General features: G+C 38.0%; 1 protein-coding gene across 2 annotated transcripts in view; it reads right to left on the bottom strand.

Moving 5' to 3' along the window:
- Positions 1–21,149, bottom strand: part of FRAS1 (Fraser extracellular matrix complex subunit 1) — a 460,089-nt gene that overhangs the window by 156,664 nt on the left and 282,276 nt on the right. For both annotated transcript variants that reach the window (XM_017540037.2, XM_037742541.1), the window contains exons 26-29: positions 19,878–20,018; positions 15,772–16,042; positions 11,800–11,884; positions 8,195–8,521 (exon numbers count right to left, since the gene is read on the bottom strand). In XM_017540037.2, the coding sequence (XP_017395526.1) occupies positions 8,195–8,521; positions 11,800–11,884; positions 15,772–16,042; positions 19,878–20,018 (824 nt within the window). The remainder of the gene's footprint in view (positions 1–8,194; positions 8,522–11,799; positions 11,885–15,771; positions 16,043–19,877; positions 20,019–21,149) is intronic.

Here is a 21,149-nt window from a genome sequence, read left to right as displayed (position 1 = left end):
GACACATTTAAAGCAGTGTCTAGAGGAAAATTTATAGCAATAAGTGCCCACATGAGAAGCAAGGAAAGATCTAGAATTGACACCCTAGCATCAAAATTGAAAGAGCTAGAGGAGCAAGATCAAAAAAACTCAAAACCTAGCAGAAGACAAGAAATAGCTAAGATCAGAGCAGAATTGAAGGAGATAGAGACACAAAAAAACCTTCAAAAAATCAATAAATCCAGGAGTAGGTTTTGTGAAAAGATCAACAAAATAGACCACTAGCCAGATTAATAAAAAAGAAAAGAGAGAATAACCAAATTGATGCAATAAAAAACAATAAAGGAGATATCACCACAGATTCCACAGAAATTCAAACCATCATCAGAGATTATTACAAACAACTCTATGCACATAAACTAGTAAACCTGGAAGAAATGGATAAATTCCTGGACACTTGCCTCCTCTCAAGCCTAAACCAGGAAGAAGCCGAAACTCTGAACAGACCCATAACAAGGTCTGAAGTTGAGGCAGCAATTAAGAGCCTACCACCCAAAAAAATGCCCAGGTCCAGATGGGTTCACAGCCGAATTCTACCACACATACAAAGAGGAGCTGGTACCACTCCTTCTGAAACTATTCCAAACAATCCAAAAACAGGGAATCCTTCCCAACCATTTTATGAGACCAACATCATCCTGATTCCAAAACCCGGCAGGGACTCAACAAGAAAAGAAAACTTCAGGCCAATATCCATGATGAACATAGATGCAAAAATCTTCAATAAAATACGGGCAAGCTGATTGCAACAGCACATCAAAAAGCTTATCCACCATGATCAAGTAGGCTTCATCCCGGGGATGCAAGGCTGGTTCAACATACACAAGTCTATAAATGTAATTCACCACATAAACAGAACCAGAGACAAAAACCACATGATTATCTCAATAGATGCAGAGAAGGCCTTTGACAAAACTCAATAGCCCTTTATGCTAAAAACCCTCAATAAGCTAGGTATTGACGGAACGTATCTCGAAATAATAAAAGCTATTTATGACAAACCAACAGCCAATATCATGCTGAATGGGCAAAAACTGGAAGCATTCCCTTTGAAATCTGGCACTAGACAAGGATGCCCTCTCTCACCACTCCTTTTCAATATAGTACTGGAAGTTGTAGCCAGAGCAATCAGGCAAGAAAAAGAAATAAAGGGTATTCAAATAGGAGAGGAGGAAGTCAAATTGTCTCTATTTGCAGACAACACGATTGTATATCTGGAAGACCCCATCGTCTCAGTCCAAAATCTCCTGAAGCTGATAAGCAGCTTCAGCAAAGTCTCAGAATACAAAATCAATGTGCAAAAATCACAAGCATTCCTATACACCAATAACAGATTTAAAGACAGCCAAATCAAGAATGAACTGCCATTCACAATTGCTGCAAAGAGAATAAAATACCTAGGAATACAACTAACAAGGAACGTAAAGGACCTGTTCAAGGAGAACTACAAGCCACTGCTCAACGAAATAAGAGAGAACACAAACAGATGGAGAAACATTCCATGTTCATGGTTAGGAAGAATCAATGTAGTGAAAATGGCCATACTGCCCAAAGTAATTTACAGATTCAACGCTATCCCCGTCAAGCTACCAATTACCTTCTTCATAGAACTGGAAAAAAACACATTAAACTTCATATGGAACCAAAAGGTAGCCCACATAGCCAAGTCAATTCTAAGCAAAAAGAATAAAGCAGGAGGCATCACACTACCTGACTTCAAAGTATACTACAAGGCTACAGTAATCAAAACAGCATGGTACTGGTACCAAAACAGTGATATAGACCAATGGAACAGAACAGAGGCCTCGGAGGCAACACAACATATCTACAACCATCTGATCTTTGACAAACGTGACAAAAACAAGAAACGGGGAAAGGATTCCCTGTTTAATAAATGGTGTTGGGAAAACTGACTAGCCACGTGGAGAAAGCAGAAACTGGACCCCTTCCTGACACCTTACACGAAAATTAACTCCAGATGGCTTAAAGACTTAAACATAAGACCTAACACCATAAAAACCCTAGAGGAAAATCTAGGCAAAACCATTCAGGACATAGGCGTAAGCAAGGACGTCATGACCAAAACACAAAAGCATTGACAACAAAAGCCAAAATAGACAAATGGGACCTAATCAAACTCCACAGCTTCTGCATGGCAAAAGAAACATTCATTAGAGTGAATCGGCAACCAACAGAATGGGAAAAAATTTTTGCAGCTTACCCATCTGACAAAGGGCTGATATCCAGAATTTACAAAGAACTAAAACAGATTTACAAGAAAAAAACAAACAAACCCATCCAAAAGTGGGCAAAGGATATGAACAGATACTTTACAAAAGAAGACATACATGAGGCCAACAAACATATGGAAAAATGCTCATCATCACTGGTCATCAGAGAAATGCAAATCAAAACAACATTGAGATGCCATCTCACACCAGTTAGAATGGTGATCATTAAAAAATCTGGAGACAACAGATGCTGGAGAGGATGTGGAGAAATAGGAACGCTTTTACACTGTTGGTGGGAGTATAAATTAGTTCAACCATTGTGGCGATTCCTCAAGGACCTAGAAATAGAAATTCCATTTGACCCAGCAATCCCTTTACTGGGTATATACCCAAAGGATTATAAATCGTTCTACTATAAGGACACATGCACACGAATGTTCATTACAGCACAGTTTATAATAGGAAAGACCTGGAACCAACCCAAATGCCCATCGATGATAGACTGGACAGGGAAAATGTGGCACATATACACGATGGAATATTATGCAGCCATCAAAAACGATGAGTTCGTGTCCTTTGTAGGGACATGGATGAACCTGGAAACCATCATTCTCAGCAAACTCACACAAGAGCAGCAAATCAAACACTGCATGTTCTGACTCATAGATGGGTGTTGAACAATGAGAACACATGGACACATGGAGGGGAACAATACACACTGGGGTCTGTTGAGGGGAAATAGGGGAGGGACAGTGGGGGGGTGTTGAGCTGGGGAGAGATAGCATGGGGAGAAATGCCAGATATAGGTGATGGGGAGGAAGGCAGCAAATCACACTGCCACGTGTGTACCTATGCAACAATCTTGCATGTTCTTCACATGTACCCCAAAAACCTAAAATGCAATAAAATAAGAAAAAAAAAGAAGCAACAGCATGAATCTTCCCACTCATCATGATGAACATATCTGTTTCTTATTATTGTTTTCTTTTGGAGAGGGTTCAGGGAATATTCAAGACGAGATGGATGGAAGAGTACATATCATCTGTTCTACATTTAAGGTGTCCAAAAAGCCAAATTTTAACTTAATTTCCACAATGGTTCTGACATTTTAGAATTTTCTTTATCTCCTCATATTTTTTTTCTGCACATGGTATATATATCCCTGCCAGCTCAAGAAATTAGTTATATTATCAGCTGAATAATCTGCCCAGTAATATTTTATAGATCCTCCAGAGGACTATATTAGCAGGCAATAAAACCCCAACAAGTAAAACTGGGGACATAATTAAGACAGTGCTTTAAATTAAATGGTTCTTCTAATTCATTTCATAGAACAATAGGCATGTAGAAATGGTAATAAAATTTAGCCATTACATATTATATTACAAATAAAAATATTAATGTTATAAAACAGAAATAATGGCATTAGCCTCCATCTTTGGAGAAAAAAATCTCACAAACAAAATGAAAACTTCCCCCCAAAATTAAAGGTTGAGTCATAAATGAAAAACGGTAGCTGAAATGATAATGTACTCTAACCCCAGGCCAAAATATTCAAGATAAAAGTTTTAAACCTCACTAAATAGAAGATGACTAACATTGAATGTAACAGTGACCTTATAATTTTACATGTTCTGTAAAAATATATCTTAATTTGCAAGGGCTCATTTATATTAAAATTAAAATTTAATCTCATAGGACACTGTGAAAAAGATCATGTGGGATGGGGTGCGGTGGTGAATTTAGCAGCATAAAGAAAGAGGGAAAGATAATTGGACTGTTTCTGTTTGTCAATGTGTGTATGAGCCCCAGAAGCTTGCTGTTTCAAGTCAAAAATATAGAACCTTGGTTCCATGTAGATTTACACCAGTATATGTATATTTAAGCAAACATTTTCTAATTATGCACCTTATAGACACTGAATTGAACAAGCTAATCAAACCCACCAAAAGGTGAACCCCTCATATATGCCAAGGATTTAGTTATTTATGATATAGACTGTTACTCATAAGAAATAAACATTTTTATGCCATCGATATCTGTAATTCTCATAAATGTCATTATTACCGAACTGTGTCCTTGCAAGACAACAAATAAGGAGTAGGCATTAATGACATTGAGGGAAAACACCACAGGGCTATTTATCTGTACATGGGCCTTACTACAGATAAACAGCCAGAGAGGATTCTCAGCAATAGAATTTTCCATCTACTTCCTAGCATGACAGTTGGGGACTTTTGACATGAAATGATTACCCAGTTGAAGAAAATGCTGTTCAAAGAATAACAAAGAAGTTAATCAGATGTATTGCCAGAGTGGAAAAAACGGCATGATTTCCAGAAGTACCTTAAGTGATGAAAAAGAGGGCAATTCCTTTAAACCCCAGCAGTAGAGAGAAGCCCACCAATAAGTATTACATTTCCCTGTCCACATTTTAGCCCTTATTAGATGTCATATTGCTTTAGAATCATATCTCTAGCAGGCTTGGGTTTAGTAATCCCCCCAGTTAATGAAAGCCTGTTCAGCAGAGCATTCTTTACTACTTTTTAATCTGTTTTATTTCTTTTGCCTCCTTCCGCCAACAAAGCATGTTTCAACATCAGTCCTGGTTATATTTTCTCCTCAGCAACTCAGTATAAGTCTGGAGGTGGCAGTCAAGTTTATTCACTGCCAGGCCAAAGATCAAAACATAAGTTTGGGGGAAGTGATGTAGACCTTGAAAAACAAGGGTTGAACTGACAGCTCCTCTACTCAGTCCCAGATGGGCTACCACAGAAATGCACTAAGGGCTTCTCCTCTGATGCAAGAGATGGATTGGCAGGCAGAAACACAGGCACCAGCCTCACTCAAGCCATTGCATCCATCGATTATCCATCAATCCAGAAAAAAAAAAAAAGTACTGAACTCCTACAACGTGCTCTGCTCAAGAGCGTAAGACTGAAATAATCCCTGTTCACACATAGCTTCCTTTTTCAATCCATTCCTAGTTACCTTGACAGGTTGCATTTTCTGTTGAATAATATTAGGATTAATTTGTAATTCATTCACTAGGAATTAAACACAAGCCACTTGGCCATTCCATTTAAACTATCAGCTAGACATCAGCCAATAATCAGCCTCGCTCCAGATTTAATAACTAGGCAGCCACAGGGTAAGAACTTACACGCCCGTCCTCAATAGTGGCTGTTAGAATGAAATCAGTCATGTCTGACAATGTATCACAAGAAGCCATAAAAGTTGAGGAAGTTTTTCTTCTTGGGCCCAGAAGACTTAATGGTTATAAATACTCTCACTTGTAACAAGATGCAGTGATTTCAGAGGAAAGATTACAAAAGGCTTGGGGCCCAGCTTGGATAGAACATTGAGAAAATGACTAAATTACTGTCTCCATTCTATCCATTAAGGGGATAAGAATATATATGACCAACACACTGAAAAATACTAGTTACAGTGAAAAGAGTCTCATAGTTAAGTGTAGGAGGCAGACACACTTGAGATGAATTCACAGTTCCAGAACTAAACACCTTTATGAAAATGAATGTTTTTCAACCTCTTTGTTCTTCCATTTCCTCTTTTGGAAAATTAGAGATAATAATTGTACAAACATCCCAGAGTGATCGTGAGATCAAATGGAACAATTCCCATCCAAGCTTTAGTGTCTAATATCAAAAACAAAACCAAAAATCTTCTACCCATAATAGAATTTCCATTAGAAAAATGAAGGTCCCATAGCCTCTATTCTAACCTCCTTCACCAAGACATTACAAAGATCAGCAGAAGAGATAAGAAAATAAGAGATAACAAAAAAAAAATTGAATTCCTAAAAGGAAAAATAGCACATATTTGTATAAGATTGCCAATATTGCTGTCAAATGTATTATTAGTACTTCCTGATGAATGCTGAGGCTCTGGTCACAGGTTTCATTATTCTAGTACAGTCAGGTAACCAGAGCAGTACAGGAGAAATGGATGAAAAGGGGCACAGGGTAGAACTTAAACTCACTTTTCAGGAATCACAGACAGACACAGTAAATACTTACATGACTCACAAGTCACAAAGATTCCAAAACTCTGTGCCTTGTGGTTTATTTATGAATTAAATTTTCATTTTTCTCAGTTTTGTTTGGGTAGTCAAAGCAGCTGAAATCCTAGAAATGCCCTTCCATCTTGAGCCATTCCACACAAAATGATTATACAATACACTGAACTAAGCTCCAAACATGGAGATGGAAGCCACAATAGGAAAGGCAGCTGCTAGGGTGGCACTGAAATCCTCTAACAACTTTTGGAAAGAAACCAAGAAGGAAGAAATGAAAACTTCTGTGTCTGTCTAGACTTCATCTCTTCAGAACTATCATCTCCCAGGGCAATTGCAAGAGTGTGATAATTAGGATGAGCTACAAGGTGGCTATCTGCCAACTCCATCTCATCAACAGCCTTCACTCGCTCCCATCTTTCTCATGCCACCTTCGGTGATTTCAGCAGCTGCAAATAACAAGACAGGAAACTGAGAAATTACCTAGCAGACCATGTTAGATTCAGCTGTTCACCTTCACAGGATCAATCGGATCAATCGCAAATTTTGAGTGATCACCAATGAGAAGGTGACAAGTGGTTTTAATCTGTCCTCAGCAAATCAGTCTCTCCAGCTAACCACTAATGCCATTTCAGTAAGCAGTGATATTTGAAATAAAATGTTGTTTAAGAATTATATTTCCCAATCTACTACCATGAGAAAGAGCCATTCTTGATGCAATTGAGAAAAGGGCATTCAATTAAATGTTGTCTAGTTTTGAAAATGTTTTCCAGGTCCCTTTGGTCTAGCAATGGATCAGCCCAGTATTTCCTAAAGTGTGAGAAAGATCTTATTTTCAGTATCCAAGAACATTTTCGGTAGTATATGGACAAAATGTTGTAGAATGGTTATATATTAATTTTAATATTTTAGAAAAAAGTATAATTCTACATTAAGTCCATGATTTAATAAGTATTATTTATTAGGATGAGGCCACAATAAAAAGTAAGTTGATACAAAGAAAAATATTAAGTAAATAATAGTACAGGTGCTTGTGGATATGGCGAAAACATAAAAATGTGCCATGTCAATGACTCAGGCTGAGCAACTATGCTATTTATTTATTCAATTTTGAGATACGGTCTTGCTCTGCCATCCAGGCTGGAGTGCAGTAGTGTGATCATGGCTCACTGCAGCCTCAACCTTCTGGGTTAAAGTGCAGCTGGGTTAAAGTCCCAGCCTCCTGAGTAGCTGGGACTACAGGTGCATCCCATCTCACCTGGCTAATTAAAAAAAAAAAAAACTTTCATAGAGACAAGATTTATCTATGTTGCTCATGCTGATCTCAAACTCCTGAGCTCAAGTGATCCTCTTACCTCAACTTCCCAAAGTGCTGAGATTACAGGAGTGAGCCACTGCACCTAACCCAATGCTGTTTATTGGCTCCTACTCCCTAGGGCAAAGATCCCTAGGACTACCAAAAGAGTTTGCTCATTCTACTTTAGCTGAGCTAACAGAATGGCTGAACTCAATATTTTTTGATTCATTCAGATTATCTGACTGTGAACTTCACATTTCATGAGCTGTTTTTGAAGGGCAGATAAAAACAGGAATACCTTGATTCTTATGATTATGCTCAGGCAGGAGACAAAAGGATTAGTGGATAATAACGAGTTCTTATGGTGGTACCTCAACAAAAAAGGCTCTAAAGTGTCCCAATTTGTAGAGAACATGAGGACAGATCTTTCAGATCGAGGGTGCTCCTAACAAGATACACAGTGTCCTCTATATAATAGATTCTATTTGAATAAATGAATGACTACCCATATCTTTGTATCATAAAATAATATTATCAGCAGAAACTCACACCTAGGTGCAAGAAAACTGTCACTCCAGGAATGACACCTACCTGAGGCACGGTCTTCACATGGAACAGTATATTACGGAAGGAGTGTCCATCATTGGCCTGCAAGACTGCAACATCGGATGTACTGTCTGAGCCATCATGAGCATAGTGGAGAAGGCCTCTAGAGAGTTCATCCAGCTGGAATTGATAGATAGGGGCTGCTGGGGACTGAAGTGTTTGAAGCAATTGGCCATGAAGTGGAGGATCGATTACTTCAACGACCACATCCTGTGGGTTGTCATCATCTCGGATGTCAAGCAGCTGAGTGGTGATGGTTGCCCTCTCTCCTCTGCTAATGTGGAGAACCTCATTTCTCAGCACATAGGGGGCCTGTGGAGTTGAAGGGAAGGAGTAGAGTCAGTTAATAGGGAAAGAAAGGACAATGCAGTGGACTAAATACCTGATTGTTATGTGTATGCTTTTCGAAAAACTCTACGTGTTCTAGCAAAGCACCAAACTTTTCCATGGCATTTGTCAGAGACATGGTCAGTCATAGTAACACAACAACTGACATTACTTCACACCTCTGGGTTCTAGAGGTTTATTAAGCCTCCACAAGACTTGAGAGCTGCTAGCTTCTAAATCTCTAATTTCTCTGCTATCCTGACTTACGTTATATCCCAAGAGGGACTAATAAGAGGTATAGAATTTTTGGACTCGCCTTTGGGAGGACACACTTCACTCCAGGCCATGTTGTAGTATACCGACTCAGAGGAGGCTACTTCTGCTTCCTGAGCTCATGCTATTTCTAGTCCTTCCCAGTAATTTTATTCAGTTCTCTCATCCAATTATTGATAGAGCCCCACCCCAATTCAGGTTACAAAGCCTGCCAAGATTATGGTCTAGGTGAGTAAGAAAACCACCTGGCTAATTCATGTGACACTGCTACTTTATTATAGTAAAATTTAATGTGTTTTTCTTAGGATTGTCAGGTTACCTCCCACCAACTTGAGTAAGCAGATAAAAATGTTCTTTCATAAAGATAAAAGCTAATGAACCACAACAGAGGAAAAACAAAAACAAGAACAAAAACAAAAAAAATTGAGGCCAGAAGCCAAATAAAATATTATTTCAGTTTTCAAAATACATCATTTGAAGCAGAACCATCTAGGACTTTTCTCAACACACTGCCTTCTTTCATCCAAATGGCTTTCTTTTAAAACTACCCAAGCACCCTCCTGCCTCCTGGAAATTACAATCTCTATTAAACAAATGTCTAATGCATCATTATCATAGTCACATAGTGGGAAATTAGATGTTACTCTTCAGAATTCCCAAGAATTCTACAACTGTGATTCTATACATGGGAAGGAGTGATGCCCTCCTATTCTGAAAAAGGAAAAGTCAAAGGTGTTGTCAAAGCCCACAAATGGAAAAGGCCAAATTAACTTGTGTGAGAAAACCTCAGGGAGGCTCAAGACCATACTGAAATACTGCAGAAATTTAAAGGAATAAAAATAATTTAAAATTATTTTCTAAAATTCCATTTTAAAGACTTAAAATGATAAAAGTTTCTCATATAATAAAATTAAATGTATCCTCCTTATTTACTCACTTGATTGTGGAAAAACAAAGAAGCAACACCTGGGGAACCATGGGAACTCACCATGTCAGATTAGGAAGACTTGCCAATATCTACCTTTGGTCTCCCATTGGAGTAGCTTTATTAGCCAAAATGAAAAGAACAAAACAAAGCTTTTGAGTGTAAGGACTGAGAAACATCTAAACCAGTAAGCTGTAAGACTGCATGTAGCCCTCTGTCCTAAATTTACAGAGATCACCTGTTTTAGCTTTTTTTTTTTTTTTTTTTTTTTTTTTTGTGTTTTCTTTTTTTTTTTTTTTTTTTTTTTTTTTTTTTTAGGTAGAGTGTCACTCAGTTGCCCAGGCTGGAGTGCAATGGCACGATCTCAGCTCACTGCAACCTCCCGGGTTCAAGAGATTCTCCTCCCTCAGCCTCCCAAGTCCTGGGATTACAGGCCTACCACCATGCCCAGTTAATTTTTGTATTTTCAGTAGAGGCACAGTTTCACCATGTTGGTAAGGCTGGTCTCAAACTCCTGACCTTGGGTGATCCACCAACCTTGGCCTTCCAAAGTGCTGCGATTACAGGCATAAGCCACTGAGCCCAGCCTGTTTTAGCTTTAATTAAAACAAAATTTATATATGTTGCTCACCAATGAGATCAAATTAGGATCATTTTTGAATCATTAAACTCCAAGTTATTCCTGATTTGATAATACTATCAAGAAGAGGTGAACTGGGTTATTAATACCATTTTGCAGCCACCTCTGGTTTAAGTCTATGTTGTTATTCATGTTCCTTTCATCTTCGGACCAAAGATATAAAAACATCAGATTAAAAACAATAATATAGTGTCCTTCCCTGAATCATGAATAACATGATACTGAGTTCTGGATATTTAGCTAGTCTTGGTTCCCGAGGAAGATATCCCACTCTTGCTTTTCATAACTTACAGATACACCTATATCCCCATTCTTCACACATTTCAGCTCTTCAACCCTCAAGCCCAGTTTCCAGGGCAGTTACCCCTATATGTATTCTGGACCCATAAGTACAACGTGACAGAGATGAATGATAAGAGATGAGTTTTATAGTATGGAAGAGTGAATGAAGAGCCATCACACTGAGCTTTAGAGCATCTACCAACTTCCTCATGTCTGTGTTTTGTTGATGGCTACACTGGCACTGCATTTAAGTAGATCCTTAATTAATTCTCTAACTGCTGCAAATTTCACATACTAGAGAAAGATAAAACAAACTTCTTTACCTAAAAATAAAGACAGTTGTTTTTTTGTTTTTGTTTTTTGTTTTTTTGAGACAGGGTCTGACTGTGTTGCGCAGGCTGAGGCATGGTGGCATGATCATCATTTATTGCAGCTTCAACCTCCCTGAGCTCAAGTGATCCTCCAACCTCAGCTTCCCAAGTAGCTGGGACTACAGAAATGCATCACCAGGCCCAGCTGATTTTTTATGTTTGTTTGTTTGTTTGTTTGTTTGTTTCGGTATAGATGGGGTTTTCTCATGTTGTCCAGGCTGTCCTCAAACTCCTGGGCCCAAGAAATCCACCTGCCTCAGCCTCCCAAAGTGTTGAGATTACAGGCATGAGCCACTGCACCCTGCAAATTATTCAGAAGGGCTACTAGCAGATTCAGTATAGTAAAGTTAGGTGTCATAATGTAACAGTTAAGAACATTCCCTCTGTAGCCAGATTTACTAGGCACAAACATTGACTCCCTATTTATTAGCTATATTACCATAGACAAGTTACATAAGCTTTTTGTGACTTTGTTTACTTGTCTGTAAGCTGGAGACAATAATATTCCATAATATTGGCATACGGATTAACTGAGTAACTTACGTGAAACACTAAGACTATAACACTAAGTACTACAGAAGTATTAGTAATTTTGGTTGCTGTTTTTGTTATTACCCAAAAATCCTAAAAATTACTCCAGTGGCATTTCACAAGGAAACCAAGACTAGACTAATTGCATGCAATCATTTCCACTAAATCCACAGAAAACCTAGATTTTGTTCTTGAGAACTAGTATGCATGAAAATTATTAATTACTTGGCCATTTTATTACCTGTGTTGAAAATGCTTGTATGTTGATCAGCTGTGGCTCAGAGAAGAACTGCTGGTCACTAATTTTCAGGAAAAAGTAACCTTTCCTAAAGAAGTCCCAAATAAAGGAAAGAGAAAATACAATCATTACATTAGACTTTAGACAGATAAGGCTTAAAAACATTTTCAGGTTATGTGTAGGTAAGAATATGGATGAAATCACTACAGCAATATAATACTCATACTATAAAGAAAAACTACCAGATAAAGATGAACATAGTAAGATTCAGGTAAAAATACTGTGTTCTTAAATATTTTTATAACAATAATAATTATGTAACTATTTTGTTTCCTTTTTTCTAAACTGAATAAAGAAAAGGCTGAAAAATTAGTTGTCAGATTAGTAATATATTGTAGCCTAATGGTTAAACTGAAGAATTGAAATAAATCTTTTATAGTCTCTGACCAGTTCTCCATGATTCCCTCTTCTTAACGAATGCTCTCCCTAACCCCCGCCCAATCCATGTGAGTGGGGCCCCAGTAGCAAGGTTTGCAATGTCTGTATTACATGGCTGTTCATCTCCCCTCACTCCCCACCACCCTACACATACTCATTGTGGACAGACTAGGGAAGGATGGCTGATTCTTCCCTGGCAATTTGCAACTGGCCTAAGAGCCAGCAGTCAGTCTCAGCATTTGACTATGAGACAACTAGAGTCTACTATGTGGATCAAACCTGCCTGTAAGAGAGGAGTGAATGACGCCTATAAGCAAAGAGGCACATGGATGAGAGAAGAGTTGATTTCTGCTTCCCCTTCCCAGTCCTAGCTTCCAGACTGTCCTGGAGCACAATTGCCCTTAGTGCCTTTGAGGTCTGAGCGATGCCTGCAATGTTATAACAGGCCTTACATTTTTGTTCAATCTAATTCAAGTTTACTTCCATTTACTTGCAACTAAAGAGTCCAAATTAATAGTAAAATAAGGCATTGTTCCAGCAGCTTTAGAGACTGCTAAAAGGGAAGGTAAGACTTACCCACCTTCAAGCACAGAACTCACTGCTGGCTGGTAAGATGTAGGGCATAAAATGGCATTGCTGATATACTGAACATGGTTATTGGAACCTCAGTGCCACCAAAAATCACTTTCTGCATTATGGGGATTTTTGAATTCTAGTCAACTACAGGGACCATTGTTTTAAAAGTTCTTTAAAAGTTATTCTTGGAACTACTATTTATACATGAAAGAATGTGGATGGATCTCAAAAACACTATGGCAAAAGACAAACACAAAAGGCTACATATTTGATTCCAATCACCTAAAAATTTTAAAAGCACAAAACTATAGCAGTAAAAAACGGATCAGTGGTCACCAATGACTGGGGATAAAGGAGCAACTATAAAAAGGAGACTTTTGGGGTAATGGAACTACTTTACATATTGACTATGGTTGTGATCACAAGACTGTAATACTGTATACAGCTATTAACATTTACAGAACAATACACCTCAAAATGGGGGATTTTATTGAATACAAACTATGCCTCAATAAACCTGATTGCTTTTAAAAAAACTATTCTTGTCTTCCCTTCTTGTCTATCTTGCCTTCATTTTCTAACCCATCTCTATCCCATAAAATAAGGCATTATAAATATATTATTTATCATTTTTAAAAATTATTATTTTGTTTTATTAGATAATGTCTTATTTTATTAACTGGTGGAAGTATTAACCCTGAACAAAGAAAAGGTGGTACTTCCAATCAAATAGGGGAAAGTGATTTCTGGTGGCACTGAGGTTCCAATAACAGTGTTCAGTATATCAGCAATGCCATTTTATGCCAATGACAGCAACTACACTTACAGGTTGTCTTTACCTCCACAGGAGCATTCTAATTCCAAAGGAATCCAATCCTAAAGAATCATGGTCAGTGTCTTCATGGTTAAAAACAAAACAAAACACAAACTTATGTGGCAGGTTGTCCTTTTGTTTTGTATTATTCGGAGACTTTAATAATTTTATTTTTCATGGGTTTCTACCAACCTCATTTTACTATTCTTCTTATTCTTTCTTTTGTTAAAATTTTACTATACCTCTCATTCTTTCTTTTGTTAGATAAAGAAAATCCAGTATTAAAATGGGTACCCCAAAAAGAGAACTGTGAGGATTTCCTAAGCTGCCACTCTTTGTCCCATTTCAGGGTACAAAGCTATGATTCCACAAGAAAACAGGTGATGAGAGGTTAAAGAAGATAAACAGACAAAAGAGTTGACCTTAGTTGTTTATGAAGCTTTATGCTTTTCATAAGTGACTTCAAGAAAAGTGACTATAGACACAGAGTTTTATAGCTCTGTGTTTGTATGTGTGTGATAGAGGTACTTAAGAATAGGCCAGGCGTGGCAGCTCACACCTGTAATTGCAGCACTTTGGGAGGCCAAGGCAGGCAGATCATTTGAGGTCAGAGTTCAAGATTAGCCTGGCCAATGTAGCAAAACCCTGTCTTTTCCAAAATACAAAAATTACCTAGGTATGGTGGCACATGCCTGTAGTCCCAGCTACTTAGGAAGTTGAGGCATGAGAATTGCTTGAACCCAGGAGGCAGATGTTGCAGTGAGCCAAGATCGTGCCACTGTACTCCAGCATGGGTGACAGAGTGAGACTCTGTCTCAAATACAATAATGATAATAACAATGATACTTATAGTACAAATGAATGCAGAAGATAGAGTAGGAATTTAAAGAGTCTATGGCATCAAACACCAGAGTTTTAAGCTCCATCTTTGCAATACTTCTTTATGAAGTGATCTTTTGTCCTTTGAGGATGGAAGCATGCCTATTGTTTCTAGGATATTAGGGAGGCAGAAATCACTGTGGCTAAAGGCATGCGTTGTGGAATCAGTCTTGGCTTGGAGTCTCAGCTCTGCATACACATGTTGAGAGGTCTTGGGCAAGATAACCTATACTCTCAAGACCTCAGTTTCCTCATCCGTAGACTAGGAACATGAGATACATAGTTCATGTAAAGTGCTTAACATGACGCCTGGCTCAAAGTTAGCACTCCATAAATATTAGTTGTTCTTATTCCTATAATATGATTTTCCAAGGTCACTGGCATCGTCACCTCTGAATTACAATAGAGAAAGTGCCATCCACTTTTCTCCTCACCTATCTCACAGCCCAAATGTCAAAAACAACCCACCCTCAAGGTTAGTGTTGACAGCAGAGAACACTCACTGTGTCATTCTCACTGTTCCATGGGTTTCAACTCCTTGTTTATACACAGAGTCTGAATGATCTGCACTAATGAAGCAGAGCAGGGTGAAGGGTAATCCAAGAGACTAATCTTTGGGGGGCACTCTCTGACTTCTTGCGGAGTAGATTCACTCTCCTAATTATATAGCTATATTTGCTTTTGTAGGTGTTAACATTCAATTGCATTCCTGAAGCATATGTCAGCTGGGGTGGGGAAGGCAGCCAGAAGTGTGCTAAGCATCAGGGGAAAACTGGATCAGGCTTAAAAATTAACCACAATTAATCCCATAACGCGGATAATAAAAAGTTCACTGTGGTACTGTTTCTTTCCAACTCTGAAATCTTAAGAGACCATACAACACCCTGAAAAGCATGTGCTCCATCCTCTCTCTCGGCCACCCACTCCCAGTGTATTGCCCCAGTGTTGAGGAAGCAGCAGTAGCATCTAGGTATATGACCACTTTGTTTCTGCTCCGACAAAAATCTGGTACCAGGGATTTTTCTGTCGCATCAGAGAATTACCCATAATTATGAGAGAAAGTGAAAATGTCTGTAACAGAAGCATGCTCTCTGAGCAATCATGGGGAAATGATGACAGGCAGCTGAGAGCATTTAGGCTTGTGGAGTATTGATTTTCCCCAGATGAGAAGGGTTAGCTATTGAGAAAGAGAGGCTGGGAGAGGGTGGAGGAGTGGAAAAGCAATGATGGAAAGCAGGCAGGGAGACAACAACAGAACACAGAGTCACCTCAGTTTTTCTTTGCTGTGCACAAAACGCACTTTCTTCTCGTTCACATCTTTCCAGCTAAAACGGCCAGCCTTGTCCAGCTGAACCTCTTTTCCATTTCTTGAGAGCACTAGCTGACCATTGGTGGGAGTGCTCACGAGATGAAACAGGAGATCTTCGACCCTACCCTCCTGGTGTTGGACATTCAGGAGGGAAAAATCCAGTGGCTTTATTGAACCAATTGGGAGAATCAGGGAACCATTCACATGAAGACTAGGGGTGTGTATTTTGCCTGGAAAACATATGAATCCAAAGGTCAAGCCTGGTACATTCACTAATTCTGTCACTTTCCCCCTATTTTTGTTTACGTTTTTCAGACTACCTCCTTACAATTTCCAGAGAATAAACACAAAATAAGAAACAGAGTTGATTTCACTGCATTAACAGTATGCTGGAGTTTACAGCATTATATTGTTACAGAAGAGTGTCAGCTCACTCTAGGGAACTTCAGTATTCCTGAGGAATATACATTATTTCTCTTTGCCTCCCAAGGGGAGGTCCTGAGGTGTAAGTCACTGCTCCTGTTCTTTGACATAGGTTTCATACAGAAAATATGGAGCCTGGAAACCATGCCAATGGCTGGAGAAGGCCATTCCCAATTCCATGCCAGAACTAAAAGCTAATGGCTGTTTTCTTCTTGTAAAGAAGTTTAGATGAGATAACAATTCCTAATTCCAAACCAGTACCTACCTTTACAGCTGCATCTGCCACACACCGCTCTCGCTTCCTGCTGAGCTCTGGCTCTGACCCAGATATGTTCCCCTCTTACAGGCAGCTCCAGCTTTCCTTTCAGCTGTCTACCATGTGCCCACCTTTTTTTTTTTAATTTTAAATAAGCTTTTAATGTTCTTAATTTGGAGCTGCACAGATGAGATTCTGGACTATGATACACAATAAGCCTTCCAGTGGTTGCCACCCTGGATGTATATGCGAAGAACACAGGAATTCAATGGAATCATTACACTATAAAACTCTTAGAAGAAAATATAGGAGTACATTTTTATGATTTTGAATTAGACAATGCTTTCTTAAATAAGACACAAAAAGCACATGTGACAAAAGAAAAAATAAATGGACATTATCAAAATGTAACTTTTGTATTCAAAGGGCACCCATGAGAAAGTGAAAAGACAATCCACAGAATGGGAATAAACATGTAAATCATATATCTACAAAGGGACTGATATCAAGAATATATAAAGAACTATAACTCAACAATAGAAAGTGAATAACCCAATTTTTAAAATGGGAGAAGAATTTGAATGAGAATTTCTTCAATGAAGATATACAAATGGCCAATGAGCACACGACCAGGTGCAAAATCATAGCCACAATAAGATATCACTTCACTTCCACTAGGAAAGACAAAATTGTTAGGGTGTAGAAAAATCAAAACCTCATAGATTGCTGATGGCAGTGTAAGATGGTGTAGTCACTTGGGAAAACATTTGGACAGTTTCTCAATTAAATACAGTTACCGTAGGATGCAGCAATTCCACTCCTATGTATATAAACCCAAGAGAATTGAAAACGTTTGTTCACATAAAAACTTGTACATAAATGTTCATAGCAGCGTTACTCATAATAGTCAAAAAGTGAAATCAACTCAAATGTGCACTCATTGTTTAATGGATAAAGAAAATGTGGTATGTCATAAAATGTAGTATTACTCATCTATAAAAGAAAAAGGAAGGATGTACTGATTCTTGATATCATATGGATGAACCTCAAAAATATTATGCTAAGTAAAAGGCCATATATTGTATTACTCCATTTATATGAAATACCCAAAACAGGCAAAACCATAGAGACAGAAGTAGATTAGTGGCTGCCAGGGACTGGGTTGAGATAGGAATGGGGAGAAATGGCTAATATTATGGGGTTTCCATTTAGGGTGATGAAAATGTTTTGGAATTAAATAGTTGTGATAGTTACACAACTTTGTAAATACACTAAAAACCACTGAATTGTATACTTTAAAGCATGAATTTTATGGTATGTTAATTATATTTTAATAATAAGAAGAATCATATAGGGATCTTTTAAAACAATACTGACAGCTGGGCTCCACTGCCAGAGCTTCTGACTTGGATGTTCTGGGGTAGGACCTCGGGAATTTTATAAACTCCACAGGTAATCCTAGTGAGCTGCTGATTTTGAGAACCACAGTCCTATCCTGATGCATCTGCCACATCAGACCTGCCGAGGGCAAATAAAGAGGCTGGTGTTTGCTACCATTTCCTAGAACAGCACCAGTTAATTTGCAGTAGAGTACGATTATCAGTGGCTCCTACTTAGAATTCATGTGAAATACACATACTTCTTTGTCTTACAATTTTATAATCTCTGTCCACATGAAACAGCTAATAGATAAAAAAGGATTTTTTTTAACATAATGTAGAATTTATCCTGTCTCCTCTGAATTTATCCTGTCTCCTCTAAGTTGTTTTTGGCTGGACTTTAATTGGTAGTGCTCCTTTTTACAACTAGGTCAGACAGGACAGTTTGGAAATGCCAAGTTTCAGTGGGACTGCTTCAACGGTAAGATTGCTCTAAAGAAATTTCATTTTCATAAGTTGACTTATATCCTAGAGAGAAGTAAGCTGGCTCTCAAGTACTTAGAGTTTCCAGAAAGATTCCCCCAAAATAAGCCAAAAGTATTTTTTCCCATGGGTAAGCCTTAATATCTTTAAAGGCCAGAAATATAGAGACAGAAAATGTGATTGACATGGGTGTTAAAAAATGCCTCGTGTTATCAATGAATGACTCTCAAAAGCCAACAAACACTCAGAGTAATGTACTTAATATACTTCCAAAGCTTTACTCACCTATAAAGATTTTGAGGTTTAAAATTAAGACTGAATTTAAATTCACTTCTCTTTGTTATTTAAGGTAGCATGTCCATTAATATGTTAGAAGAGACTGGCTTCAATTCTTGTTACTTTTATTTATTTATTTTTTTAGACAAAGTCTCGCTCTGTTGCCCAGGCTGAAGTCCAGTGGCACAATCTTGGCTCACCACAACCTCCACCTCTCGGGTTTAAGCAATTCTCCTGTCTCAGCCTCCTGAGTAGCTGGAATTACAGGCACGTATTACTGTGTCTGGCTAATTTTTGCATTTTTAGTAGAGATGGGGTTTCACCATGTTGGCCACACTGGTCTTGAACTCCTGACTTCAGGTGATCTGTTCACTTCTGCCTCCCAAAGTGCTGGGATTATAGGCATGAACCACTGTGCCTGGCCAATGTTACATATTTTACATTGATTTCAAACAGGAAAGCTTGAAATCAATCCACCTGCAACTTGTGAACCTCATGAAGCAGACTCCTCGTACTATTTGTTATTTATTTATAATTTACCTCCAGTGTGTGAAAAAGGGTGCACAATTGCACTTTGGAATAATTAGCTCTGCTGACTTACATAAATATAAATTATATGTAAATATAGTTATGTGCTATATAACATTTCAGTCGATAGCAGACCACTTATATGATGGTGGTCCCATAAGATTATACTGTATCTTTTCTATTTTAAGTATGTTTAGATAAACAAATACTATTGTGTTACAATTGCCTTCAGTATTCAGTACACTCACATGCTGTACAGGTTTGTAGCCTATATTATATAGCCTTGGTATATAATAGTCTATACCATCTAGGTTTGTGTAAGTACACTCTATAAAGTTCAAACCATGATGAAACTGCTTAATGATGCATTTCTCAGAATGTATCCCCATCATTAAGCAATGTGTGACTATACATATATAACTTTCTATAACATGGATGTAGTTCAGGAACATAGCTAAGTTTTATGCCAATTTCTTATCTGATAGCTATGACTTTTAAGGCACAGATTGCTTCTTTTCCTTTCCAAAGATTATAGAAGTTGAGATTCCCCAATTTTCCATATTCTATAAAGAGTCCCTTACTCCTTCATAGCATCATGAGTTTCCCCAGACAGGGAATGCTGCATTTTATATCGCATGAGTCAATTATGTCTGCAAACTTAGCCTTCATATAGAGAAATTACTGGTAAATTCACCAGACCATCAGAGGAGAAGCACTTACCAGAACATGTTTTGTTAGAGGAGTGAGCAGAAAAGCCAGGAACACAGCTGTGAACACAGAGGCCACTCTTCAGAAAGAACCCATTGTCACAGAGGTGACAATGGTCCTTGTCACTGCACTGCAAGCACCCCTGAGGGCAGGCTATTAAAAAAGGAAACACTAAATGAGGCTCAATCAAGGAACCAGGGATAGAAAAATAAAGGGATTGCAACTGGAAGAGTCAAGCACATGCAACAAATGATCCCCAAGTGTAACAAAACAGAATACTGACAGTTTCCCCGTAGAATGTATAGGGAGCTGATCTGTAGAGAGGAACAATCCTCACTTTACACAGTGAGATCTAAAAATGTCACACATAAATGAATTGTTTAAAAAGTTAACCATATTGACTTATAAGAAAAGACCTTTGTAGTGATTAAGAGCACAGACTCTTTCTAGGTACCCTTCCTTCTCTAACTTTCCCAGCTGTGACCTTGGGCAAGTTCTATATAACAACTGGTGCCTCAATTATCTTGTCTTAAAAATGGGGACATTAGTAGCACCTAATGCAAATAATTATTGGGAGGATTACATGTGTTACAATGTGCAATGACTAAAACAGTGCCTGCTACACAGGGAGGGCTCAATTGTCCTATTACTACCACCATTGTATCTCTCACTGTATCTCTTACTATTGTTGTTAGTAGCAGTAGTAGTAGTATTTAACAGTATTTTAAATACTGGAGGAGAGGAGCTATTAATAGGACCATAGGATTACTTATTTGAGTCAAGTTAACAATCTTCTATGAAGAGTTTTTACTGCCTAATTTTCCTATTTTCTTCATTGTGATTTTGCAGTAGAGAGGCTACACAGTATAGTTTAAAGGGCCCTGGATTGGAATCAGAAAACTTGGACTTATCATCTGATCTTAAGTTGCCATGATTAATACTTCTAAGTTTCTTATTTTTTTTTCACTTGTAAAACAGGTTCATAATGTCTGTCATATTTTATCATGTCATTGTGAATATTAAATTAGATAATGCAAATGGGGGAAATTTAGTGATATGTAAATGCTATGCCTGGTTAATAGCATTATTATTAAATGTTAGGTATTACAGTGGGGCACATGAACCAAGCTTTGATAGGTACGATGAGAACAAACTGATAAAATTCTCTTAGCTAATCCAGTGGACAAGGAGATTAAGACTTGGGGTTCAACTTTAGTTTCATAAAAGCTCCAATGTGTTTCACTAGACTGTCCCCAAAAATCCTATTCTTTTTTTTTTTTTTTT

Source organism: Cebus imitator, unplaced genomic scaffold (genome assembly GCF_001604975.1).
Source record: "Cebus imitator isolate Cc_AM_T3 unplaced genomic scaffold, Cebus_imitator-1.0 Scaffold123, whole genome shotgun sequence".
NCBI classification, from domain to species: domain Eukaryota; kingdom Metazoa; phylum Chordata; class Mammalia; order Primates; family Cebidae; genus Cebus; species Cebus imitator.
The sequence above is the reverse complement of the archived record's forward strand: the minus strand, read 5'-3'. Positions and strand labels throughout refer to the sequence as shown.